This window comes from Paramacrobiotus metropolitanus, unplaced genomic scaffold (assembly GCF_019649055.1).
Source record: "Paramacrobiotus metropolitanus isolate TYO unplaced genomic scaffold, Prichtersi_v1.0 Parri_scaffold0000005, whole genome shotgun sequence".
Lineage (NCBI taxonomy): Eukaryota > Metazoa > Tardigrada > Eutardigrada > Parachela > Macrobiotidae > Paramacrobiotus > Paramacrobiotus metropolitanus.
This window is the reverse complement of record NW_026570225.1, coordinates 1,230,329-1,252,318: the sequence shown is the minus strand read 5'-3', so window position 1 is coordinate 1,252,318 and position 21,990 is coordinate 1,230,329. Positions and strand designations below refer to the sequence as shown.

General features: G+C 42.9%; 3 protein-coding genes across 5 annotated transcripts; 1 reads left to right on the top strand and 2 right to left on the bottom strand.

Moving 5' to 3' along the window:
* Positions 1–180: 180 nt before the first annotated feature.
* LOC129581293 (dCTP pyrophosphatase 1-like) lies at positions 181–1,764 on the bottom strand. Of its 2 annotated transcripts, XM_055472279.1 has the most exons (6): positions 1,698–1,761; positions 1,543–1,613; positions 1,352–1,416; positions 982–1,280; positions 797–851; positions 181–711 (listed from the first exon to the last, which is right to left on the bottom strand). In XM_055472279.1, the coding sequence occupies exons 3-6, from the start codon at positions 1,376–1,378 to the stop codon at positions 415–417; spliced, it is 678 nt and encodes a 225-aa protein (XP_055328254.1). In that variant the 5' UTR covers positions 1,379–1,416; positions 1,543–1,613; positions 1,698–1,761; the 3' UTR covers positions 181–414. The 2 variants fall into 2 exon arrangements, with proteins under 2 accessions (XP_055328254.1, XP_055328253.1); XM_055472278.1 differs by having other exon boundaries at positions 1,352–1,417; positions 1,545–1,764.
* A 149-nt stretch (positions 1,765–1,913) lies between these two features.
* Positions 1,914–4,329, top strand: LOC129581010 (uncharacterized). The gene is made up of 6 exons (XM_055471823.1): positions 1,914–2,687; positions 2,893–3,219; positions 3,284–3,408; positions 3,469–3,551; positions 3,623–3,821; positions 3,891–4,329. Exons 1-6 carry the CDS (start codon positions 2,317–2,319, stop codon positions 4,052–4,054), a joined length of 1,269 nt encoding a protein of 422 aa, XP_055327798.1. The 5' UTR covers positions 1,914–2,316; the 3' UTR covers positions 4,055–4,329.
* On the bottom strand, positions 1,937–21,643 carry LOC129581011 (2-acylglycerol O-acyltransferase 2-A-like). Of its 2 annotated transcripts, XM_055471825.1 has the most exons (5): positions 20,650–21,643; positions 20,284–20,311; positions 5,286–5,532; positions 4,572–4,724; positions 1,937–4,209 (listed from the first exon to the last, which is right to left on the bottom strand). In XM_055471825.1, exons 1-4 carry the CDS (start codon positions 21,278–21,280, stop codon positions 4,614–4,616), a joined length of 1,017 nt encoding a protein of 338 aa, XP_055327800.1. In that variant the 5' UTR covers positions 21,281–21,643; the 3' UTR covers positions 1,937–4,209; positions 4,572–4,613. The 2 variants fall into 2 exon arrangements, with proteins under 2 accessions (XP_055327800.1, XP_055327799.1); XM_055471824.1 differs by lacking the exon at positions 1,937–4,209 and having other exon boundaries at positions 4,317–4,724; positions 20,650–21,642.
* Positions 21,644–21,990: the final 347 nt, after the last annotated feature.

Below are 21,990 nucleotides of genomic sequence, written 5' to 3'. Positions count from 1 at the left end.
AAGTACTTTAAGTGTGCAATGCACTTCTCCATTGTAACACTAAACAGCACTTCAACGACAACTTACTTGAAAGTTAAAATAGCAAACTACTGTACAGTATGTTAAAACTACAGTTTGTGATATACACTATTTATACAGGTTTTATCTTAAATATAGATATTCCGAAAACTCAGAAACAGCTCGCCGGAATAACAATTTATCAAGGCAATAAATCCCAGAAATCGATAAAATTGGTAAACACAACAAAGAAACGCAGTTTATACTAACTTATTACTAAGGTGTCTCATTTGTGACAATTTTGTGTTCAGAAGTAGTGAACGTATGTACATATCGACTAAAAAGTAACCCAGAGAAGCCTGGCATTTTAATGAACAGTCGTCCAGTAATGATTTTGACAAGAAAAAAACCATTGGGTCAATATTGGTTTTTTGACTGATACTCCGTATATTTCTTGCTAGATCCATAAACCAAATCAGCCGGATATTTTTTGGCATTCAGCTCCATTTTCCGTTCCGTAACCTTTGGCAGATCTATATTACACTTATCAGCCAGTCGCACGAGATAAATCATCACGTCTGCCAATTCTTCACCCAAACGCTCTTTTTCCTTAGCATCCCAATCCGGAAGACCAGCCTGACATTCACCTTTCCACTGGAACAGTTCAGCTACCTCGCCCACTTCACCCACCAAGGCCAGCAAGAGATTGCGTGGCTGAAAACGAGCAACAATTAAAGCCTACCTATGCACGCTGAGCAGTTTAACAAGGTCAAGGTAAAACAATTTCTTACAATCTTACCGTATGGAACTGATTCCATCCGCGTTCCGCCACAAACGCGTCGTGTTGAAACCGACTGCAATCGTGATTTTTTTTGTCAAGCCCGAGTTGGGTAGAAAGTTTCGTTATTGATTATTCCAAACTTATTGTGATTTGAAGAATCGTTAATTAAAAAGTATTAATTCTTGTTTGAGTTATCAACTCACATGTTCTCCAGCGTCGGTTGGTTGCTAAACTGAAAAGACTGTGAGCATTCGGTTCCATCTGCAAGGGCTCTTTCGCAAGATGCATCGTCTACACTTTCGGTTATAATGGCAGGCTCTTTATCCTCGCTTGTGTCCATTTTCGTTGGAGGAAGGTTTTTCGTGCGTTCTCCATTACAAGTCGCTTCCTGGCCAGACTCACCACACATTGTACCGGATGTACCCTTCATCGCGTCCAAACATCCTTTTTGAATTTCCGAGGAAAGGGATACCTCGTCTGGCAAAAAGCCTTCAGCTTCGCGCTGAAACATGTAAACGCGTGAGCCTGCCTTAACCTTGTTGTCGTGAATTCGTGAGAGTACACAAAAGTTACCCTGCGTTTATTCGAGCCACTTTCCATAATCGCCACGTAGCCGGAATAACACTCTTCTAAAAAAACCTGCAACGAATACCAATGAAAAGTAACGAATTCCACTGTTCCATATTCAAGTTTGGTAACTTGGTAGTTTTGGCAGTAATATGTTATATCACAAAAAAACAGCACGCTAATACTGCACGGTGCATACACTTCGGTTGGTCCGTTCTGGGGTGCGAACGCGTAGTAGAAAGTAGAAATATCTAGTCAAACCAACATCCTGCAGATTTGTCAAAACATTTAAAAATCTCAAATCGCAAAGATAAAATTAACTGCAAATAACAGCAGAGTGTCAAGTACATACCAACTGTTGTCTGTTATTAACTATTATTGGGTTCCACCATAAAAACTACGTACTGCCACAATTTATGATTCAACAATCAACAACGTTTTTAAAAATGACGGAGAGACAAAAAATTTCAGTTCACAGGCCGCGACGATAGTTGTCACCCTGGGCGGTGTCAGGCGAGCCAACACTGCTAATTTTACCGATTTGTTAATTTTACTGATTTATCGTTTACACAACTTTGTAAATCAGTAAATTCACTGGAATTCTCAGTTTTATTGTTCTTATATTTCTAGAAAAGAATTCATTTTTTAACGGGTTTGCCGTTTTCACGAGCTGAAATATTCAGTGTGCCGTAGTGAAAGGAGTTGACGCAGATTTAATGATTTTATCTTGTTCCCTAGACCTTGGCCATTACAACCTACACATGTTTCTTTATTTCTCTTCAAATTTGTGTATTGTCGCATTGATTTGACCAATAAAGTCCAGACACCTACACAACGTACCTACTACCTATCATACGAACCGTTGACTCGGGTAGTCAGTGGTTCGCAGAATCGCAGTTGTTATTTTTAGTGAGTATTTAGCTTGTGGCTGGTTGTGACTGCTGAGAGTCTCTCGTGGTGCAAGATTGACCATGGCAACTTTTGGCTCCTTTGGATCACAGCCGGCGACGTCCGCATTTAACTTCGGAGCCCCAGCAACAACGGCCCCAACTTTATCATTCGGCGCACAACCCTCAACTGGATTTGGCTTTGGCGCCGCTTCCACGGCTAGCAAACCCAGTGGCTCATCGTTTTTTGGCACTCCCGCCACAACAGCGTCCACAACCTTTGGTTTCCCTAGCGCGGCCACGTCTTCGGCTTCCAATCTCGCTGCTCAACCGGGATCCGCATTCGGAGCTACCGCCACAGCCAACATATATCAGTTTCCCAAAAAAACTCAAGACCAAAGTACCAGCACGGCAGGGCCATCACAATCGCAGTCAACGACGACAAATGTTAAAGTGTACGTTGCGTGCGGATGATAACAAAAACTGCTTGAACTGCTATGATTATCTTCCGTTTTCCGCGATCAGCGTCTGTGCGCTGTTAGAAACAGTATAGCAGTGAAGTTTTTGAAGTCAAGTGAAGCTTACTGTCTTGTCGTTGCAACGGAGCGGTTATCATGCTCACTGTGTTGTTACTATTGTGACTATTTTGATTTTTTGCAGGGGATTCTCAGGAATGAAGCCGAGGGATCACATAATTGACGATCCCCTCAAATCTGAAGTACTCGAATTGGAAAAGCGAATTAGGAAATTTCGTGACACCCAGAAGGGGGCCGATGCTTACACTCTGCAGGACGCCACCGAATGGGAAGTGGAAATTAAAGACTACGATCGCACGGCCTCGAAAATCCAGAAGAAACTTCAGGAGACTTTCAGTGTGATCGATGTGTTGCGGAAAAATGCAGCGCGTTTGTATTCCAACACGCTTCTCTCCACGCGCCTGAGTAGCAGTCCTTCTGCGTATTACAGTATTGCGTCTGCCATTGAATCGTAAGTAAAATCATGGAGACTATAACATTTGCTTTTAGTCGAAAAATGACGAGGTTGCCTTCAGATATTTCATGGAAGTGATGTCGGGTTTGCGCACGGAAATGGAAATTCTGGAAGATGAGCTGAATCACTTGGAGAATCTCCACGAAGATCTTTTGCGATCGGGAAATGAACGTTATAATCCGCGGGGTATGCTGCGCGGAGCCTCTTACAAACTCTGTACTTTTTTTATGGTTTTGCTTGCTTCAGATTTGCAAGCGACCTACGCGTATTTGTCCAAAATTGTCGGTGGGATTGCCGTAGCTGTCGATGAAATGTTGAAAATTGGTCAGGTAATAGATGCTAGATTATGCATACATCGTTAAATGGTCCAGAATTGATGTACCGAGGCTTTGGTTTACAGGATTTACGAAAAGAAATCCAGATTATGAAAGGAGGTGGTGGACCAGTTGCCGTCCCACAGCAGGCGTTTATGGCACAGGATGTTGCGCAATTGTCCGCTGCCCGATCGTTGTTCAGTGCACCGACCATCGCTGCCTCTGCTACTCCAAAACATTTATCAGCGTTGTCCAAGTCACCTTTGTTGCAACAAGTGAACGCAGGTAGAATTAATAAAATTTCTCTCGGTTGTTCTCAGCATCTGCTCATCGTGCTTTTTCTCCATCGATTAGACCAACAGTTTACGATTTTTAATCCGGCGATGCGCGCTTTGAATCGAATGGACAGTATGAGCACCCCCGCGAAGTCCACCATTCAAAGCAGCTCTACTTCGTCTGCAGGAAATCGCCTGGGGGGATTTGGATTATTTCCGGGAGCGACTTCACCTGGATTTTAACTACAGTGCGAACTTGGAAGCACTGATGCCTTCGTTTGCCTTGAGAAAGGATTTTTTCTGTACCGTATATCCGGCATGGCATTTGCTTGCTTTTTGTACTCGATCCTTTCATAAGTCGATCATACGGTAATGAAATCGAAAAGATTGTCAGCTTTCTACTGAAAAAAAAATTAAAAACGGTTGAATAAATGTTTCCAGTAAATTGGTAATATTTCATGGTGCCTGACGCCTACCATAGAGCAGAGCAGAACTTAATAAACTGTATTGTTTTCTGATTTTAATACAGCAAATAGATATCGTTTCCCAGCTCACACCACAAACCAACAAGGCGAAAAATACTGAAACAGTCCTTGACTGGAACTATTTGTACGTAGTATAGTAGTCTATTTACAAATGCACATAATTAGAAATTTAGTTACACAACTTCCAAATTCTACCCTAGTATTCAAAAAACAAAAGAGAGCGCAAGAGCATGCAGGGACATGTTCATGTTGTGAAATTATGTACAAATACATACAACACAAGGCCTTAATCCAAGCGCCAAAGCAACATCTTTTTGTTATTCAATGAACTCCAACTTGTCTTCCACGTGTCCGTAAAGGTGCTTATGGGTATCGAAGAGCATTCGCAGTTCATCCAAATATCGTCGATGAGTAATATCAATCTCCTCCTGATTGAAAAAGTTAAAAATCCTTAACAGGTATGCTTGTATGCAAGTCAGTACATGCAGATAACGGTACAATGCTTTATGCAGTTTGAAGTATCGTACGAGTACCATTGCACTAACGATAAGTACTAATCGTAAAATATTTACATAAATTTGATTGTAATATTATTTCTGTTAAATTTTATAAAGAACTATGTACAGTGTGCTGCCTGCAGGCTGAAGCCACTTGATAATTTATTCGAATCGGTTCGGGGTTCAAACCACCCCAAAAAAATGGTAAGGTATTGATAAAAAGGGTACATAACGATGTCCGTAATCTTAATTTATGACTAAAGTACATATACAGTCAATTTGAACAAAGTTTTTGTTTATGTCTGAAAGCAGAGTAAAAACAGCTTGAACGTTCAAGTTTTATTTTGAAGGCTTCGCCGCTTCATTTCTTGAACTTGCCAGAGTGCAACGCCGTAGTTATTCACATTCTGTTTTTTCGATAACATGAATCCTTGTAAATTTGTACATTCCTAGTTACTTCGAATTCAGTAACGGCGAACTAACCACAAGTACCTGACTTGGGTGATCATTTTGAACCGTCGGAATCGGTGACCCCACTACGACGGTGATGGGCCTCCGGTGCGGTAAGATTCCGAAAGTGTAATTGAAAACGCCTCTACCGGTAAACAATACGGGAGCATATCCGGATTTGACCTGGAACAATCGTTGTATTCTGCGAGCCCAGGACCCGGGCTGGCTGTTAAACACCAAACGGTAAATATCATTCTCTCCAAAAGCAAACGTTGGAACCAGATGGGCCCTGAAAAAATGATTAGTGCAGCGTCATAATAATCTGGGGCGAAAATTTAATACTGCTGTACTCCCATGACAGCATAGCATTACGTGGAAGCGTGGCTAGTAAAAGACGCAGTCATCCAGCTCACGCCACTGCCAAAGGTCAGTCTCACACGGCAGTGTGAGATCGATCGACCTTTGGCAAAAGACGACTGTGGACATCTTGCAGTAAGCGTAATCAACAACAAACTGGAAAATGATTATAATCATAATAAACATACCCGCACGAACAAATGGAAAAGCAGTAGTACATAGACCCGTTAAGTGCCAATTGTGCGCATCCGTGCATTTGCAAATGCACGGATGCGCATCTGTGCAATTGCGCACATTTGTATTTGCACTGATGCGCACAAGTATATGCGCATGCGCGTAATATTTGCACGCACATATGTGTGCATCAGTAAAATTTATTTGTATACTGACTGCACAACAAGGTTCGCTTTGGTTGAATGGCCATGTACCATGGTACATGGCCATGTACGATAGTACATGGTACAGGTACCGTTACCATGGTAACACGTACCTGGTGCCCAGTACCAGTCGCATATTAACAGATATGCATTCGACTATGAAAATCTAGTTGGAAATTACAAACGTGTGTGCATTCTATCTGAAAGGTACGGAAGAAAAATGTTTTCAGCCTTTGTATACTATCCAATCTTTTTTGAACCATTGCAACTGGTACTGATTTGTTTATGGGTGTTGATATGATATTGCTGTACTACTCTAGGGATTAACCAGAATTGATAACCAATTACTTTCAAGCTCTGACGGAATAACCGGTAAGGGGAAACAGGCAAATGTTTTTTGTTTGGTTTACTTTCGTTTCACCCTGCATTCCTATCTTGCGTTCTCTTTGTGTTTATATTTAATTGCATTCTTTCAAGCTTTATTGCATTTGATGTACCAGCTTTACGTATTATATGTCGTCTTAGACAACTCTGTTTATCATCGCATCATTTTGAAAATCAATAAACCACAATATCAAACATTCTTTCGTCCACATACGTGACAAAAACAATTGGAAACACCACAATTCCAGTTTTTGGATACAAAACGCTTTTATGTGTGAAAAACCAGACTCTGTAAAGTTTGAATTCCAAGCACCCAGGGTGTCATTGATATCAAAGTCCAGCAGTGCTTCCCACTGTTTGCAAGTATTTAAGCACCGTAGATCCGCCCTTTTTGGTGTCGAAGAGCTCCCGAAATACGGAATGGTCGTTATTGCGGACATCGGGTAGCCTCCACATGGTATTCCGGGATCTGCGGTCTGAACAAAGGACTATGAGTTACGTTCTTTGTCTGGGCATCTCGTTTACCGCCTGCTGGCCATCTCTTGCTGCCTCACCTTTTTGAAGAGACGGAACGCAGGATGTGAGTTACAGCGTCATATTTTGTGTTGTATGATTCCAGGAATCACTTTGTAGAACTTTGCCTATTCCTTCCATAATAACTATAGCAGCAAACACTATAAAAAATACCACGTACAGAATCACTAACAAAACTTTTTCGCATTTCTTCTGGACGCCAACGGCGTCCGGAAGCATATGCTGTAACCCAGCCATGTCATGCACCTTGTGTTGTGTTTGCAGTGCTTAAATAGACTCGTTATTGTTTTTGTGCAGACATGAGCATGCACAGAAGAGCGTTCAAGGGTGTGACCTTTTGTGCTGGCGGAAGCAAGGATTACCGATCGAGAAAACTATGTGCGGAGCCGTGGATAGCTCCTAATTTCAACATCAGATTACTTATTTTGTCGAAGACGTCATTTAAGCACGTAGAACGACACTGAAAAAATTATTTTCAAAAATGTATAGTACTGTTAAAGAATATTCGCGCCTCAGTGCGCCCTTTGGGATGTGTATTTGTGGACCGACCATGTCCGGTAAATCAGAGTTTGTTTTCTCACTAATTGAGCAACGGAACCGCATGATTGATAAACCACCAACAAAAATTATCTATTATTACGGTGCTTGGCAAAGTGGATTCGAAAAGCTGCAATCTGCAAACCCTTTTATAGAATTTATTAAAGGATTGGACGAATTCTTTGCCTGTTTTGAGTCACTAGATGAAAAGGTGCCTACATTAGTTGTTATTGACGACTTGGCGACTGATCTCTGCAAAGACGTGCGGTGTGCCAATCTTTTTACACGCGGAATCCATCACAAAAATGTTTCAGTTATCGTGCTTCTACAAAATCTATTTAAGCAAGGCAAGGTCATGCGGGACATTACCCTCAATCTACAGTATCTAGTCCTTTTCAAAAACGTGAGAGATGTAAATCAAATAGCGTTATTGGCCAGACAGACCGGACTGAAGCAACTGGTTAGTGCTTATAATAAGGTCACAACACTACCGTACCAACCTTTAATTTTGGACTTGCGACCAACGTGCCCAGAATACTTACGTATCCGCTCCCATATCTTTCCAAACGAGCACATGAGAATTTATTTGGATCGAAATTCGTCACAACTGCCAAACTGTCGGAATGCGTAAAATCATTAGCACCCTTTATCATTACCCTACAGAATTTAAAACCGCGACAACGACGCGTTCTGATGAGTTACATGAGTAAACCGCAGATGAAAGCTTTGGAAGAAATCGCCGTCAACATTGTAAAAATACTGTCGCACTGACACCATCCCAAATGGATAAATGTAAACGCCATCGCAAAGCATTAAAGCTCATTGCATTGCGACGCTATCCTCTCAAACAAAAACGAATAATCTTACAACAAGGAGGATTTATTGGGGCTATCTTGCCGGTTATTGCTGGGGTCCTAACATCGTTGATTGGAAATGGATGAGTACTATATTGTTCCTAGACGCATTATGGAAGAGCGCCTGCATGAGAAAATACAAGTTAACAAAGAACCACCAGAAGCCAGAGCTGTTGCTTCTTTGGACGAACTTGTTGCCAAAACCTTACGACGAAGCGATATAAACGAGTATGAGAAAGCCGACCTGCTAACAAGCATTCTGGAGCGTTTTTTAGCATTGAAACAAAAAGTCTTACCTGACGAAAACCCTGTGCAATTCTCGGATGAAACCGTGTTACAACCGGCACCATTAGGAGTACAACAAGAGCTGGAAAGGTATCGCAAACGCAAAAGAACTGACGAAGATGAAATAGAACAAGGGCCAAAGAAACCGCGCCCACAATTATTTCCATCGACGTTGCCAATCAAAGGGCAAAAAAGATATCTGGAAGACGATCGCGATGGTCCAATAAAACATGGTCGTGTCGCCTTGTTTCCATCAACACTTCCAACCAAAAGACAAAAGCGCAAAACCGCGGACGATCATGCGAATAGCCGTAAACAACGCCGTGTACCATTGTTTCCATTGTCCATAAGAAAAAGGAAAACGGAAAGTGCCAACGAAGATACCGGTCGGAAATTGCGTTCCCGAACTGTTCAAAGTGGTAGTGGTCGACATAGGATCCATTGGATAACCTTACCATAATGTCCAGCTTTCTTCCTACTGTTTTGCGACTGTGTCGGGTATTTAAGATCAACTGCGTATCCAATTGTTGCAATAATGGAGAAACTCATGAAAAAATATCTGAACCCTCGCGATCCCGGCGGTCTTGGCGGCGTCGACAGGTTCCGAAAAAGTTTAATGACCAGAGCCAACAAACGGAAAGCACAGGCGATCTTGCAGGAGATCGATGCCTACACTGTCAACAAGGAATCACGCAAACGCTTCCCGCGCAACCGCGTCGTAACAACTAACCTCCGCCAACAGTATCAAGCGGATCTGGCCGACCTAGCCAAGTACTCGAAGGAAAACGATGGATACAAATATTTGCTATTTGTTATTGACTGTTTCTCCAAGAAACTCAGTATTCAACCTCTGAAAACCAAAACGGGTGCTGATACCAAGAAAGCGCTAACCAAAGCGTTCAATGATTTGGGAGAGCCGGAAAAACTGCAATATGATAAAGGTACAGAGATGTTGAATAGAACGGTGGCCAAGTACCTGAAAGACAAACAAATTCAGTTCTTCACTTCCGAGAACGAAGACATCAGGTGTTCCATGGCGGAGCGCGTTATTCGAACCATCAAAACGCGGATATTTCGATTGTTTCGGTCCCGCTTATCGATGCGCTATATTGACAAATTGCAAGATCTGGTGTACTCGTACAACCATTCCAAACACCGTGCTCATGGTATGCGACCCATTGATGTACGGCAAGACAACTCGTTGGCAGTGTACGAGGCTTTGTACAAGCCCTAAGACGTCCAGAAGCCACGGTACAAAGTCGGTGATGCCGTGCGGATTGCGGTGCATAAAACAAAGGTGGAAAAAGGGTATACCTACCGTTTCAAAGAAGAAATCTTCTACATCCATCAGGTGATCCCGCATCGTATTCCGGTCTATCGTTTGAAGGATTACCAAGACGAAGTTATTAAAGGAACGTTTTATGAGCATGAACTGTCACCAGTCTCGAATCCACAGCATAAAGAACACGCAATTGATTTTATTGTTAAGCGGCGCGGAAAGAAAGCATTAGTCCGCTGGTTAGGTTACGGACCCGAACACGATTCTTGGGAACCACTATCATGTTTGAAGGAGCGCCTTTCTACATAACCTTACCCAGTGATGTCGCCACAGAGGCGGCCAACACGCCCTCCAACTGGACTACCAAACTGAAACAACCCATTACCCTGAAGGGCAAATGGGAAATGGCCCTGGTGGAACTGCAGTATTTAAATTCTTTCTATGCTCTACCTACCGAGCAAAAAATTCAGCTGGATATTGTCCGCGAATTTCGGGTTAAAAAAGAAGAAGACTTTATTGATAGCGTCAATTACGTTGTGCACCAAGAAATTTTGACGGTTCCTCCCGGAAACTATAAGAATGCCGAGCTTTTACTGCAAACCGTCAACAACTTAGCTCCTACAATCGGACCGTACATGGTGGATGACGCTGTACATCAGGATAAAAGTGCTTTGCCGGATAACAAAGCTTTCAACTTGCAATTTTTAACCTCAACAAACCATCAAGTGAAATTGCTTATTGGCAACGATCGAGTGTCAGTTACGTTTCCCCCTGGATCCGTTACCTTGCAAAAAATACTAGGGTTTGAACAAGCGGAATTTAAACCAGATGTACCCGCAGAAACTCACTCCAATGCACTGGGACCCTTTCCGTTTGTTACCAAAACCAGTAGCATCAAGTACTTGTCATTCCTCAGTAAAGCTCCTCCACCTAAACTGACCACCTTCTTGTCGGAACGACCGGTGAACACCATGCTGGGGAACCAAAGCCTGTTTCTGTACAGTGATGTTGCAGACTACAGCCTGATTGGTGATACTGCCGCGCAGTTTTTGCGCGCTGTACCTATTAGAGGGGAAGTCAACCAAATTGTGGAAGCACGTTTCGACATTCCCCACTATGTTCCCGTATTACGCCAACATTTCGAAACTATTCATTGAACTATTGCCAACGACCTGGGTGACGACGCTAAATTCCAGACGGGAAAATCACTAGTAAAACTACATTTTCGGCCACAACGCTTGTACTGAAAATGCCCCTCGTTGCCTATGTCCCAGACCCGCGACGCTATGAAAACGTTTTCGTAAGCCAAACGGGAGGAAGTGCTCTCATTCGCTATCGTGGCACACTACAAAATGGATCCGGATTCCCACAAATTTTGAAGAATTTATTTGCCAAAATTACCAGTTTTGCCAAACCGATACTACGCAAGGCCGCACCGCATGCTAGAGCTGCTTTGGAAGCCGCCACCCCTCACTTGCAAGATGCAGCAACCGGGGTTATTAAAGAAGCAGGAGCGGCGATTGGTAAACGCCTAGCTTCACAAGAAGGAGAAGGCGTTCGGAAGAAACAACGTGTTAAACGTAAAGTACATCGCATTTAACGTATTCCGCCAACCAGCATTCCGGACTTTTTCTAAACAATGGCAATGCTCATGATGGAACATTCCGAACCGGCCATGCAGCTGGAAAATCAACTGTTTGCCTTGCCGGCTACATTGACGGACCGCTGGCGTACCGAACACGAAAAACTAAACCCAACAACAATTTTGACCGACAATGGATCTGCTGGCGATATATTTCTTTATTCCACCTAGTACAGCTGGTCTGCTCAGTTTGGCAGATATGATATTGGAGTTGGAAGTGGGTATCAAAGTGCGTAAAACTACCGGTGACTGGGAATTGGTAACCGCGGATGATGGGGTGGCACCGGTCAATAATTTCTTGCACTCGCTCTTCTCATCATGTCATGTTACAGTAGCCAATCGACTGATCTCGGATGCCGCCACGTTCTATCCGTACCGAGCATACTTTGAGTCATTGCTATCGCATAGCAAAAAGGCTCAAAGTAGCCAGTTAACTTCGGCTGCTTTCTATTTGGATACACCGGCAAAACATAACGATGAGACCTCCAATCAAGGAGAAAAGAGCCGCAAAGCCTTATTTCAAACCGGACAATATGTTCAACTTTCTGGAAGATTGTTTTCTGACTTGTTCGATCAAAGTAAACCACTGTGCACGGGTGTTCCCGTCAATATCCGGCTAGTAGTAAGCCGCCCTGAATTTGCCCTGCGTATGTGGGATAAAGATGCCACGAAAACGTTTAAGCCCTTCGTTCGCAATGCTCGGTTGTCTATCCGACGCTACATTCCCTCACCGGATTTTCTGACAGCTGTTGCTGGTGAATTGTTAAAGAAAACCGTCAAATATCATGTCGAACGGATAGTTATGCGCGTATCGGACATTCCGCAAAAGACGCAAAGCACCGTGGTCAGCAATCTACAGACTGGGCAAATACCCAAAGTCGTGTTCGTTGGATTTGTCGATAGCGAAGATTTCCACGGATCTATTAAGAAGAATCCGTTCAACTTTCAACATTTCAACATTACGCAACTTAGTGTGGAAGTCGATGGTCAGAGCTACCCTAGCAAACCTTATGTAAGTGATTTTGAGCACAACCTATCCTTGGAGTGCTACGATGGTTTGCTCGATACTTTGGGATATCGACCGAGTTTGCAAGGCGGACTACCGTTCAACCGCACCGAATATAATCAAGGATATACCGTATTTGGTTTTGACCTTACACCGGGACATACTGGCCGTGGACCTTTGACCTTGATAAAACAAGGAAATCTGAGCGTATCAGTTTCCTTTGCGAAACCATTGACGACAACAATCATGATGGTGTGCATGCTGATTTACGACAGCATCATCGAAATTAATCAACATCGCCAGTTAATTGCGGATTTCTCAACATGAACACGGAGCAGATTCACCACTGTCTGCAGGGAAATCCTGTTACTACCCAGCTGTTTCGCGGTGTGATTGCTAGTGACCAAGTTCCGCCATGTTTAGCTCCGTACCCTGGAGCATGTGTAGTTAACACGGACCCCTCTGACCAAAATGGCGCGCACTGGATTGTTTTGCTTCAAACCCAAGCGGGAATCTTGGAAGTGTTTGATTCGTATGGTAAAGCGTTGGAAACGTATTCTCAGCACTTCTCTATGCTTGCTCAGAATAATACTATTGTCTGTCAAGACGAACAGTTTCAGTCCGAATATAGTACCGTGTGTGGTCAATATTGCTTATTTTTTGTTTTGAGACGCGCTAGCGGCGAATCTTTCACTAACATTGTACATTTATTTACCGATAATCGAATAAGCAACGACAAGATGGTGTGTCAGTATGTAAATTCTTTTTTTGATATCAATACAGCACTAGTTGACGGATCTTTTCTCCGTCAGATATGTCAACGATTAATGAAATAAACCATGCAAAAATGATTTGTTCATGACAATAAATAGAAAAAAAACCTTGTTATACTGTAGTGAAAACCAAAAGATGTATTACAGAAATCCTAAGTTACACTTGGTTCAGAGAGCAGTTTACCTGCATACGGATTTGATTTTCATGTGTATCCAAATACTTCACCACATCCAAACTTAAAGCTTGCTTAAAGCTCAGTTCTTCAAAACCAAACAAAATGCCATGCACAAAACCAGCATCCAACAGACGTTGAACAGCATCTTTCCATTCCGTATCCGTTAACACGTCCCGGAAATCGGGGCATCGTTCATGAACTAGTTTCACCATAGCATCAACAATAGCGTCGCACAACTTCTCATGACAAAAACCTTTCTTATCAGCATCCACATCCTCAACGATTTCGTCCACACTGACAATATGTTTAAAGAGAGTGAAATCCCGTATGAGTTCTTTTAACGCTTCGTAGCACTTCTCGTTCAATGAAATCCCGTTTCTCGTGGGCATCAAATCACCTTCCTGAGACCGCTGATAGCGGCGAAGGATGGCAACGTTAGGACGGCTCCAGCTGAAGTACACCCCTCGGTCCAGTAAGAATAACGGAGGCAAATTTCCATTGGAATTATCCGGATCGGCTTTTCCCGTCAGCAGTAACGATACCAAGCGCATGAATCCTCTTTTGGTAAGGCTAATCGTATTCGCCTACGTCTGTTTCCATTTCCCTACCGGTCTTTCCTTCCCTTCACCAATAAAAATTCGAGTTTCTTCCCACTGATAATCGACATGCACAAATTTCTCGTTGCCCAGACGATACACAGGACGGCCATTTTTTGTGAAGGCTAAACGAGAATGAGTCTTCTCGACACTGCACTTAGTCTTGTTGACGGGTGGCATTTTAGGTTTCGTGTCTGAACGGCGGCGTTTTAGAGATGGTTCCATTTTTGTCAGAACAGAACTCAAAAGAAGTGTATTTTGAGCGCACGCAAGTTGTAAAACAAATGTCTGAAGGTGAACTGTGGTACATGGTGCCAGGTAAAGTACCTGGCACCAGGTACCATAACCCGACGCTGTTGCCAAGTGATAAACGAGTTGTTTATTTCAGTCTAGTCTTGACCATGGCTCTGCCATGTATTTTAGATGCTGATTGGTTTATAATTGAGAAGGTCCCATATATCAAACAGTTGGCCTTCTCGTGTTCAGAAAAACATGACAGTGGGCAGTACACCTTCAGCTTACCACGCTCAGCCAGTAAACACGCTCGCGAGTTGCAGAAACAGGCCAAACATTCTCATGGACTTCTCTGGAGCACCTTTGGTGACTATCGATGCAATCAAGTGACAGTTGCCTTGGAAGACATGTTTAACCGTATTGGCCGTCCTAGTGAGCTAATTTTCTATGCCATGGGTTTGGAAAAGTGCCGTTCACTCGAGCGTTATGTGCCTCAAGTGTTAAACCTTGAAGAACTAGGTTGCCCCGTCTATCACCGTCTAACGGATGCGCCCCAAACAACATTGCGCAAAGCTATTCGGTTCGGCTTGTGGTTCTACTGCCATACCAAACATCATGAATGTCGTTGCCGTTGCGGATTTAAACACTACATTCAATCTGAAAAAGATTGAAAAGAAAATACCGATGGCGCAGTATATTCCCCGCAAATTTTCCGGCTTACTCCTTCGTATTCTGTCTCCCTATAAAGCACATTGCCAACTTTATTCCAACGGAAAAATCACGGTCAATGGCGCTCGTTCGGAGTCTGCTGCCAGAGAATTGGTCGACAAGTTTACCAGCATTCTTCAATCAATTGGGTACCGTTGTATCGTTTCGGGATTTCGAATTGTTAACATTGTTGTCAGTCATGATTTTGATAAACGTATACATATTGAGAAATTTAGTCAACATTACAAGTTGGAATATACTCCTGAATTGTTTAGTGGTTTACGTATAAAATTGCCTTGGTGTACTGCTGTGCTCTTTCCATCGGGAAAGTGCAACTTTTTGGGATTGAAAGAAATGCATGACATACAAATATCTGTAGACTTTGTCGGTCGAATGATTGCAATGCAATAAATTTATTCAATTGTTTATCCGTATGGAACAGTATTCCAGTCTTGCGTAATGCGCCGCTTATCATACGTCACTTGCAAACGCTTAGTAATATCGCTATTGGACAAAACAAGTTTTGACTTTACACGTTTAATAACGTCATCATAATGCACATCAATACAACCAGAAGTATGTAGAATATTCATCATGGACTCCAGGTCAATTTTCTCTTTAATCCGATTATTAATGGTGAATCCCTTGATTTTGACTACCGAATGTCCATTGTTTGCCGTGTAGGCATAGGTCTTGGCGCCCAAGCTGACAAACTGCGTAATATGTTGTCCAGGTTTCAGTTCATCGGTTAAATCCCCCAAAAATCGACCAGTAGGAGGGTCAGACCATCCCGGTTTTGACACAAAGAAAATGGAATCTACAGAGCAAATAAACTCAAAACAATACTGTTAAAACATTTGTTACAGTTAAATACCTGTGTCGAAATACAAGAGGCGCTCTTTAACCATATCCATAAACTGGTATAGATGCAGTCGTGCCCAACAGGTGGTAAACCTAATGTAAAAATAGAGTAAACCTCTGTTTGCTGAGCAAAGTTTTTACAAAACTTACGCGGCCAAGACGACATTCGTATTCGGATTCTGCTCGATAAAACCATCTTCTTTGGTGTACGTGATCTGCACGACGTTGTCATCAAAGAGATCCCAGGAATGCACATGATGTTTGCCGGAAAATAGCATTTCATAAAATGTTTTGGGGTCATGGATGTACATGGTATTCAGTTTGTTGTCCTGTATTCCTAGTCGGCCCCAAAAGCTGTTCAGGCATAACTTGGCTAAAGCACGTAGGCCGGGATTTCTTTGACTTTACTGTAATCTAACTTGACTCCTTCTCGTTCTTCAAAATCAGAAATATAATTTCGCTTTTCAATTTCTGTAGTGATACCCGCTGGCCATCCGCTGGCTTCAGTTTTGATTTTCAAAAAGCGGTCAATGTACTCTTTGAAAAGATGATCATCGAATGTTTCGTAATGCCACACTTCGTATATCCTGGTGACAATGTATCCCCGATCCAATGCAGCATGTAACTCTGGCGTACACCACGTTCCCGTTATTTCCCTTTCCAAATCCGAGTGGTCACATTTTTTTGTGTTCTGTTCTTTAACACATGTTGCACATAACGGAAAGGTCAGCTTGCCGTTACAACGGTATGGTAAAATGGGTAACCACAAGTCTCCCGGTGGTAGTACTGTGCAATGGACCAAACCAAAATATTCACGAATGTCTTGAAAGTTCTTAGTTAAAATAATAGGATGTCCTAGCGGATACCGGCGATTTTTGTTGACAAAAGGATATTCACTGTTGACATCAAAATACTTGATCTGTTCATCGGCAGTCACGGTATGCAACAATCGCACGGCATTTGTCCGACCACCATAAAACGCCTCCCGAGGGTTCAGCGGTTGTGTAATTTTTATGTTATTATTGAATTTACGCATTTCGGAATCGATGCGGACGCTAGCATCAAAATCATGTTCCCAAACAGTGGTTACGGGATGACCCATAGAACGGAGGTAGTGCTCGCGGTCTAGCGTCTCCTGGTAGATGTCACGCATTGGTAGGTTCCGAAAAGGGTGTACTGTCTCTGGGTCCATACAGAACGGGCATCCATGGTACCAGCATCCATAAAATTCGTAGATGTGACCAGCGTTTTCTCGGTATCCATCCACATAGTATGGACCGATTTTCTGTTCGGTCCCGGAAACCACAGATTGAATGACGCAATTATCTTCGTTTTCCATCCACCAAATCCATTTCATTGCCTTGACTGATTGCAAGCGATTGCGGGCAAACCGTTGTTGTGGTACCAAACCAATTTGGTTTGGTTTTAGGATAAAAGAGCGCCAGAACAAGTTGCACAGTCCAGCGATCGTCAGAGCGGAGGTGAAGGGACAAAGACCATTGCTGATTTCCATAAACAAAGTACGAAATTGCTGGCAACATATGCGTAAAACGGTGACATCATTTTCGCAGTAAGTAAGGAATTCTTTGCGAAAATCAAAAAGACCGTTTTTGGCGCAAACATCGGCATCATACCACTCTTTAAATGCGATTTGCGCATTCTTGTCCATCGTGCGGAACCCGTATTCATCCATACTAGGATACGGCACAACACGGTCCCAATTTTCTGGGCGGTTGAACTTGTGGGGAAAGGTACCTTTACTAATGTCTGGTAGTCCAAACGTTGCCGGCCATTTTGCTAATTTTTGTGGATTGTAATTTATGCTGTCACGAAAGTGGATATCATAACCCGGGACGTCCAACTGTAGGATCTTTCCACCGTTCATAATAACTTTGGGGGTTATACCGTTTTTCAAGAGCCATTGTAAAATAAAGTATCCATCAAATGCTTTGAAGTTATGGGCGATTACGTAACGTCCACGGTGATTTTCGTGTATAAGAAATTCGCATAATTTGTCAGTAATGTTCGTCAATAAAGGTTCATTGGCAGACGGAAAAGTCCACTGAGTCCCTGCATCATCTTGAACGACTGCCAAGTTCGGCACTAGTTGACCATCATCCCCGACGAACGTCTCAAAGTCAAAAAACAGGCACTGAGCGTTTTAATTCTTTTGCCATTCCTCCGTAGTCACAACATGCGGTTTCATAAAACACTGGTGCGTTTCCGACAAGACATGGATGTTGCAATTCTTGCAGTAGATTTCTCCGCATTGGTGATTATTGGATCCCTTTCGGTTTCGCAGCGATACCACACACTGACACTGTTTACATACTGTTATCGTACTGCACAGGTTTCTTGCATTCTTGCTCTTGGGAACTGCTTTGTGACGCTGAAAGCATTCAGCTCCATGAAAGGTCCGATTGCAATCGCCACAGTACATCGGGTTTGCTAAATCACGCTCGCAATCCGAACGTAAGCACTGATGGCAAATGCTGCTGCAGCGGTGGGTGCGACGGTCGTTGTAACCTTTGTTACAGTGAAAACACCAATGCGATTTTTGAAAAAAAGCCGGTAGCGACAGTAGCAAATCAAAATGCTGACCGTACAGCAGCAGGATAATATGACGGTCTTGAACTTTACCGCTGTAGACGATGCTGCTCCCTTGGTCAAGACTAAGAACGATAATTTGGTATCCAGGCAAAACAGCTTCAAAACGCGGGATGTCTGTCAGATCATACGCTTTTTGCGGTAGTCCGGCTTTTTTTATTAGTTTCTTGGTTTCATTGGGCAGCAGCTTTTTACCCCGACGAAGCCGTCGACACAGTTTCTTGTCATTGTCAGCATAAGCTTTACCAAACACCAGAGCTCGAGCCATACATGTATTATCAGCGTTATTGATATGCACAACCGACTTCATTTTTTTCAACTTGCGGTATAATAATTGTGGAACCAACCGCCGACACCCTCCGCGTGGTAGTTTTGGTGTACTGCACTGATATTTCAAAAGTGTCGTCTAGAACAAAATCTTCGTTCGACTGTAGTACCTTCTCGACTTCGTCCATCCATCGTTGTACGTTTAGTTGTGACCGCTCAATAGGTGGAGTCCAAATCGGCCGATCCAGTGAATGAGAATCAATACGCAGACGAACTAGCTCTTTGTCACTGATATTCCGCAATACAGAATATAAAATTTGCTCCAAGATAAAAGTCAACACAAACGGAATATCCACAAAAGGGACATGATCGAGCTCAGAAACCTACATAAGGCATTATAAAAATATAGACATATTTATAAGAGGGAGTTACACTGTAACGCATACGGCTAATGCTTACTTTAACTGTAAAGCATCTGAAATGAAGTTTGTACTTCTTGGAAAACTTCTACCCAGTTTCCTCAATAGTAACATGCTCGTCGATATCGAATAGTGGGTTAGGGTCTTGATCCAGGTCATCATCCGATAATCTTCGTCCTCCCATTTGGGGAATGGCAACCAAGTCGTCAACTGCTGCTAGGGTATCACAGACGCGGGTATCCGTTGCAGATAATGTGTAGCGTTCTCGATCATCATCGTACACCCAGTCGTCTAAACAAGCTAAGAGTGCACAATCATCTAGGTCTTGTTGGGATAACTGGTCCATTTTGATACAGAAGGCTCCAGAATGAATTAGAAATTCGAACTTTAAAACATTACTATGAAACGTTACTAAGCATTAGAAACAGCTTTCCCACAACGTTTCGACAGAATTCTCGCAGATTCGAGTTTCACAACAAATTAGATTTTCCTGTTCGTTAGCCTTGTTGTGAAGCTGTGAGCGCATGAACGGTACTTGGCACCAGGTACGTGTTACCATGGTAACCGTACATGGACCATGTACCATGATACATGGTTATGTACCATGGTACATGGCCATTCAACCAAAGCGAACCTTGTTGTGCAGTCAGTATACAAATAAATTTTACTGATGCACACATATGTGCGTGCAAATATTACGCGCATGCGCATATACTTGTGCGCATCAGTGCAAATACAAATGTGCGCAATTGCACAGATGCGCATCCGTGCATTTGCAAATGCACGGATGCGCACAATTGGCACTTAACGGGTCTATGTACTACTAAAACCAATTTCACTAATGCACATTGTACTGTTCGTTGTGCAAACTGAAATGATGTCATTCGGCATTAGTGTTGTAGTCATATATTTTTGGTTCTGGACAATTATTCGTGGCAATGCGACGGACATCCTTGCAGCTAAATTTTCCAGGTGTGCTGCACGGCTGCTTTTGTGCAGAACTTTGTTAGGCTACGATACTTATACAGAAAAATATGTACTTAGTAACGGACGAAACAGATGTGAAATAGAATTATGCAGCATAATATGCAAACACAAAAGTTTTTTTGTTTTTTCTAATCTTACGATCGATAGTGTGGCTTACCCGTGCTGAATGGCCATCTTCACAAAACCTGTAGAAATAGTCTTCCGTTATACGTTGCAATATGCATATTGGGAAATTAAATTAAAGGATGTGTCCCATTCCCCGCAATATAAACGATTACACAATTAATTTTCGCAACACCCCGTACATCGTTACAATTTTGAAATTGCAGCCGGTTTTTTACAACCGGTTATTTTGAGAAATGCGAGATGGTTAGTTAAATCAGTCAGTAAATTAACGAATGTTGCGTATACTGTAGTGCGCAATATGAAACAATCGACAGTTTAATTAAAATGTACCGTACTCGTGTTAAAGGTAAAAGCGTGCTAAAATCTTCGTATTAACCAGTCACCGCCGCGCCGGTACCTTTTCGATTTTTCAAAACCAAATTCGTATTGCCGGGTTGTGCATCGAAAACCTCTTTTGCGCCGCCAACCACAATAGCAATGGCTGTTCCCGGTCCCTGCTTCATCAAGTAGTCAATGCTTTCCTTGCTGACATCACACACACCCAACGACATGACGTATTCCCGATACAGCGGCAACTGATGCAGCAGTTTGAGCGACAACAGATGCAACTGGATGCCCGGGAATACTTTACTGAAATCCAACGATTCCGTAACGAACGAGCACAGAAACCCGATGCCCATGATGCCGTGCGGGTGGGCGCCCAGGATGTACTTGTAGCGAGGATCCAGTTCGGCCGTCTTCACCAGCCGCACCGGGAAATAATCGCGCAACCATCGCCAGAGGGTCAACTGACGCACCCACTGAGAACGACGTCCACCACGCGAACTCCGATCCCAGTCGTACACGTACCACACAGCGTAGAGGAGGGACAGCCAGCCAAGCGGCGTGAAGAGGAGCATGAAAAGGAGGAAGGTGCTGGACAATCCCATAAACAGGAAAGTGCTTACGTGAAACAGCACCGCGAGCGTCTGCAAGCGACGCTCCAGCGGCACATGTAACGGCGCCAGCTCAACGCCCAAAACATGCATAATGCTTCGCCTTACTTGTCTACTAGATTAATAATTACAAATGCAAGCGCTAGAACTCACTCAGCCTAGAAGTAGAGACTTTATTAGTTATTAAACATGAAACATAAACCAACTGCGCTCCTCAATAAAGTGCACATAAGTAGTTAAAACTTGTGACGATCCGCTCCATATATATAAGTAGGTGCAAACGAATTACAGCCTCCAACTTCGAAATAATCACTGCATGTACAGACTTCACTCTAATTCATGTGCCTGAATATCATGTACTTGCGATCCAGTTTAACAGATGCCGAACAGATACATGTATGGGTGAAAAGTTCCAAACCGGACTATTGCATTGTTAGACATATGTACCGTTTATACTTCGAAGTAGCCATGCGGTGTGTTGCTGTGCGTATGCAGTTACGAAACAGCTAGGCGCCTTTCACGGAAGTACCGTAATTAATGAGAGACGGTAATTCACCACAGTCAGATAAAATCGTTTGTTTTTATAAAATGCCCCATAACACTGTCCACAGAAAACAACGATTCTACCATATATGTTTGACGAGAATACCAAAAAAAAACAATAGAATACCATAAAAACAATAGTTTGACGAGAATACCAAAAAAACAGTATGTTTATGTGTAAATGGCTTCTGCTTGTACAAGTTGAAAATAATAAAGTTCATAGTTATATCTATATACGGATAGCAAAGGAATCCGAAAGA

Coding starts and splice junctions, on each gene's coding strand:
- LOC129581293 (XM_055472278.1), bottom strand. CDS start 1,378: ATGGAAAGTGGCTCGAATAAACGCAGG. Junction 852..981: donor CAACCGACGCTGGAGAACAT/GTGAGTTGATAA, acceptor TCACGATTGCAG/TCGGTTTCAACACGACGCGT. Junction 712..796: donor GATGGAATCAGTTCCATACG/GTAAGATTGTAA, acceptor GCTCGTTTTCAG/CCACGCAATCTCTTGCTGGC.
- LOC129581010 (XM_055471823.1), top strand. CDS start 2,317: ATGGCAACTTTTGGCTCCTTTGGATCACAGCCGGCGACGTCCGCATTT. Junction 3,552..3,622: donor AAATGTTGAAAATTGGTCAG/GTAATAGATGCT, acceptor TTTGGTTTACAG/GATTTACGAAAAGAAATCCA. Junction 3,822..3,890: donor GTTGCAACAAGTGAACGCAG/GTAGAATTAATA, acceptor TCCATCGATTAG/ACCAACAGTTTACGATTTTT.
- LOC129581011 (XM_055471825.1), bottom strand. CDS start 21,280: ATGCATGTTTTGGGCGTTGAGCTGGCGCCGTTACATGTGCCGCTGGAG. Junction 20,312..20,649: donor GGTTTTGAAAAATCGAAAAG/GTACCGGCGCGG, acceptor CTATTTCTACAG/GTTTTGTGAAGATGGCCATT. Junction 4,725..5,285: donor AAAATGATCACCCAAGTCAG/GTACTTGTGGTT, acceptor TTTTTCAATCAG/GAGGAGATTGATATTACTCA.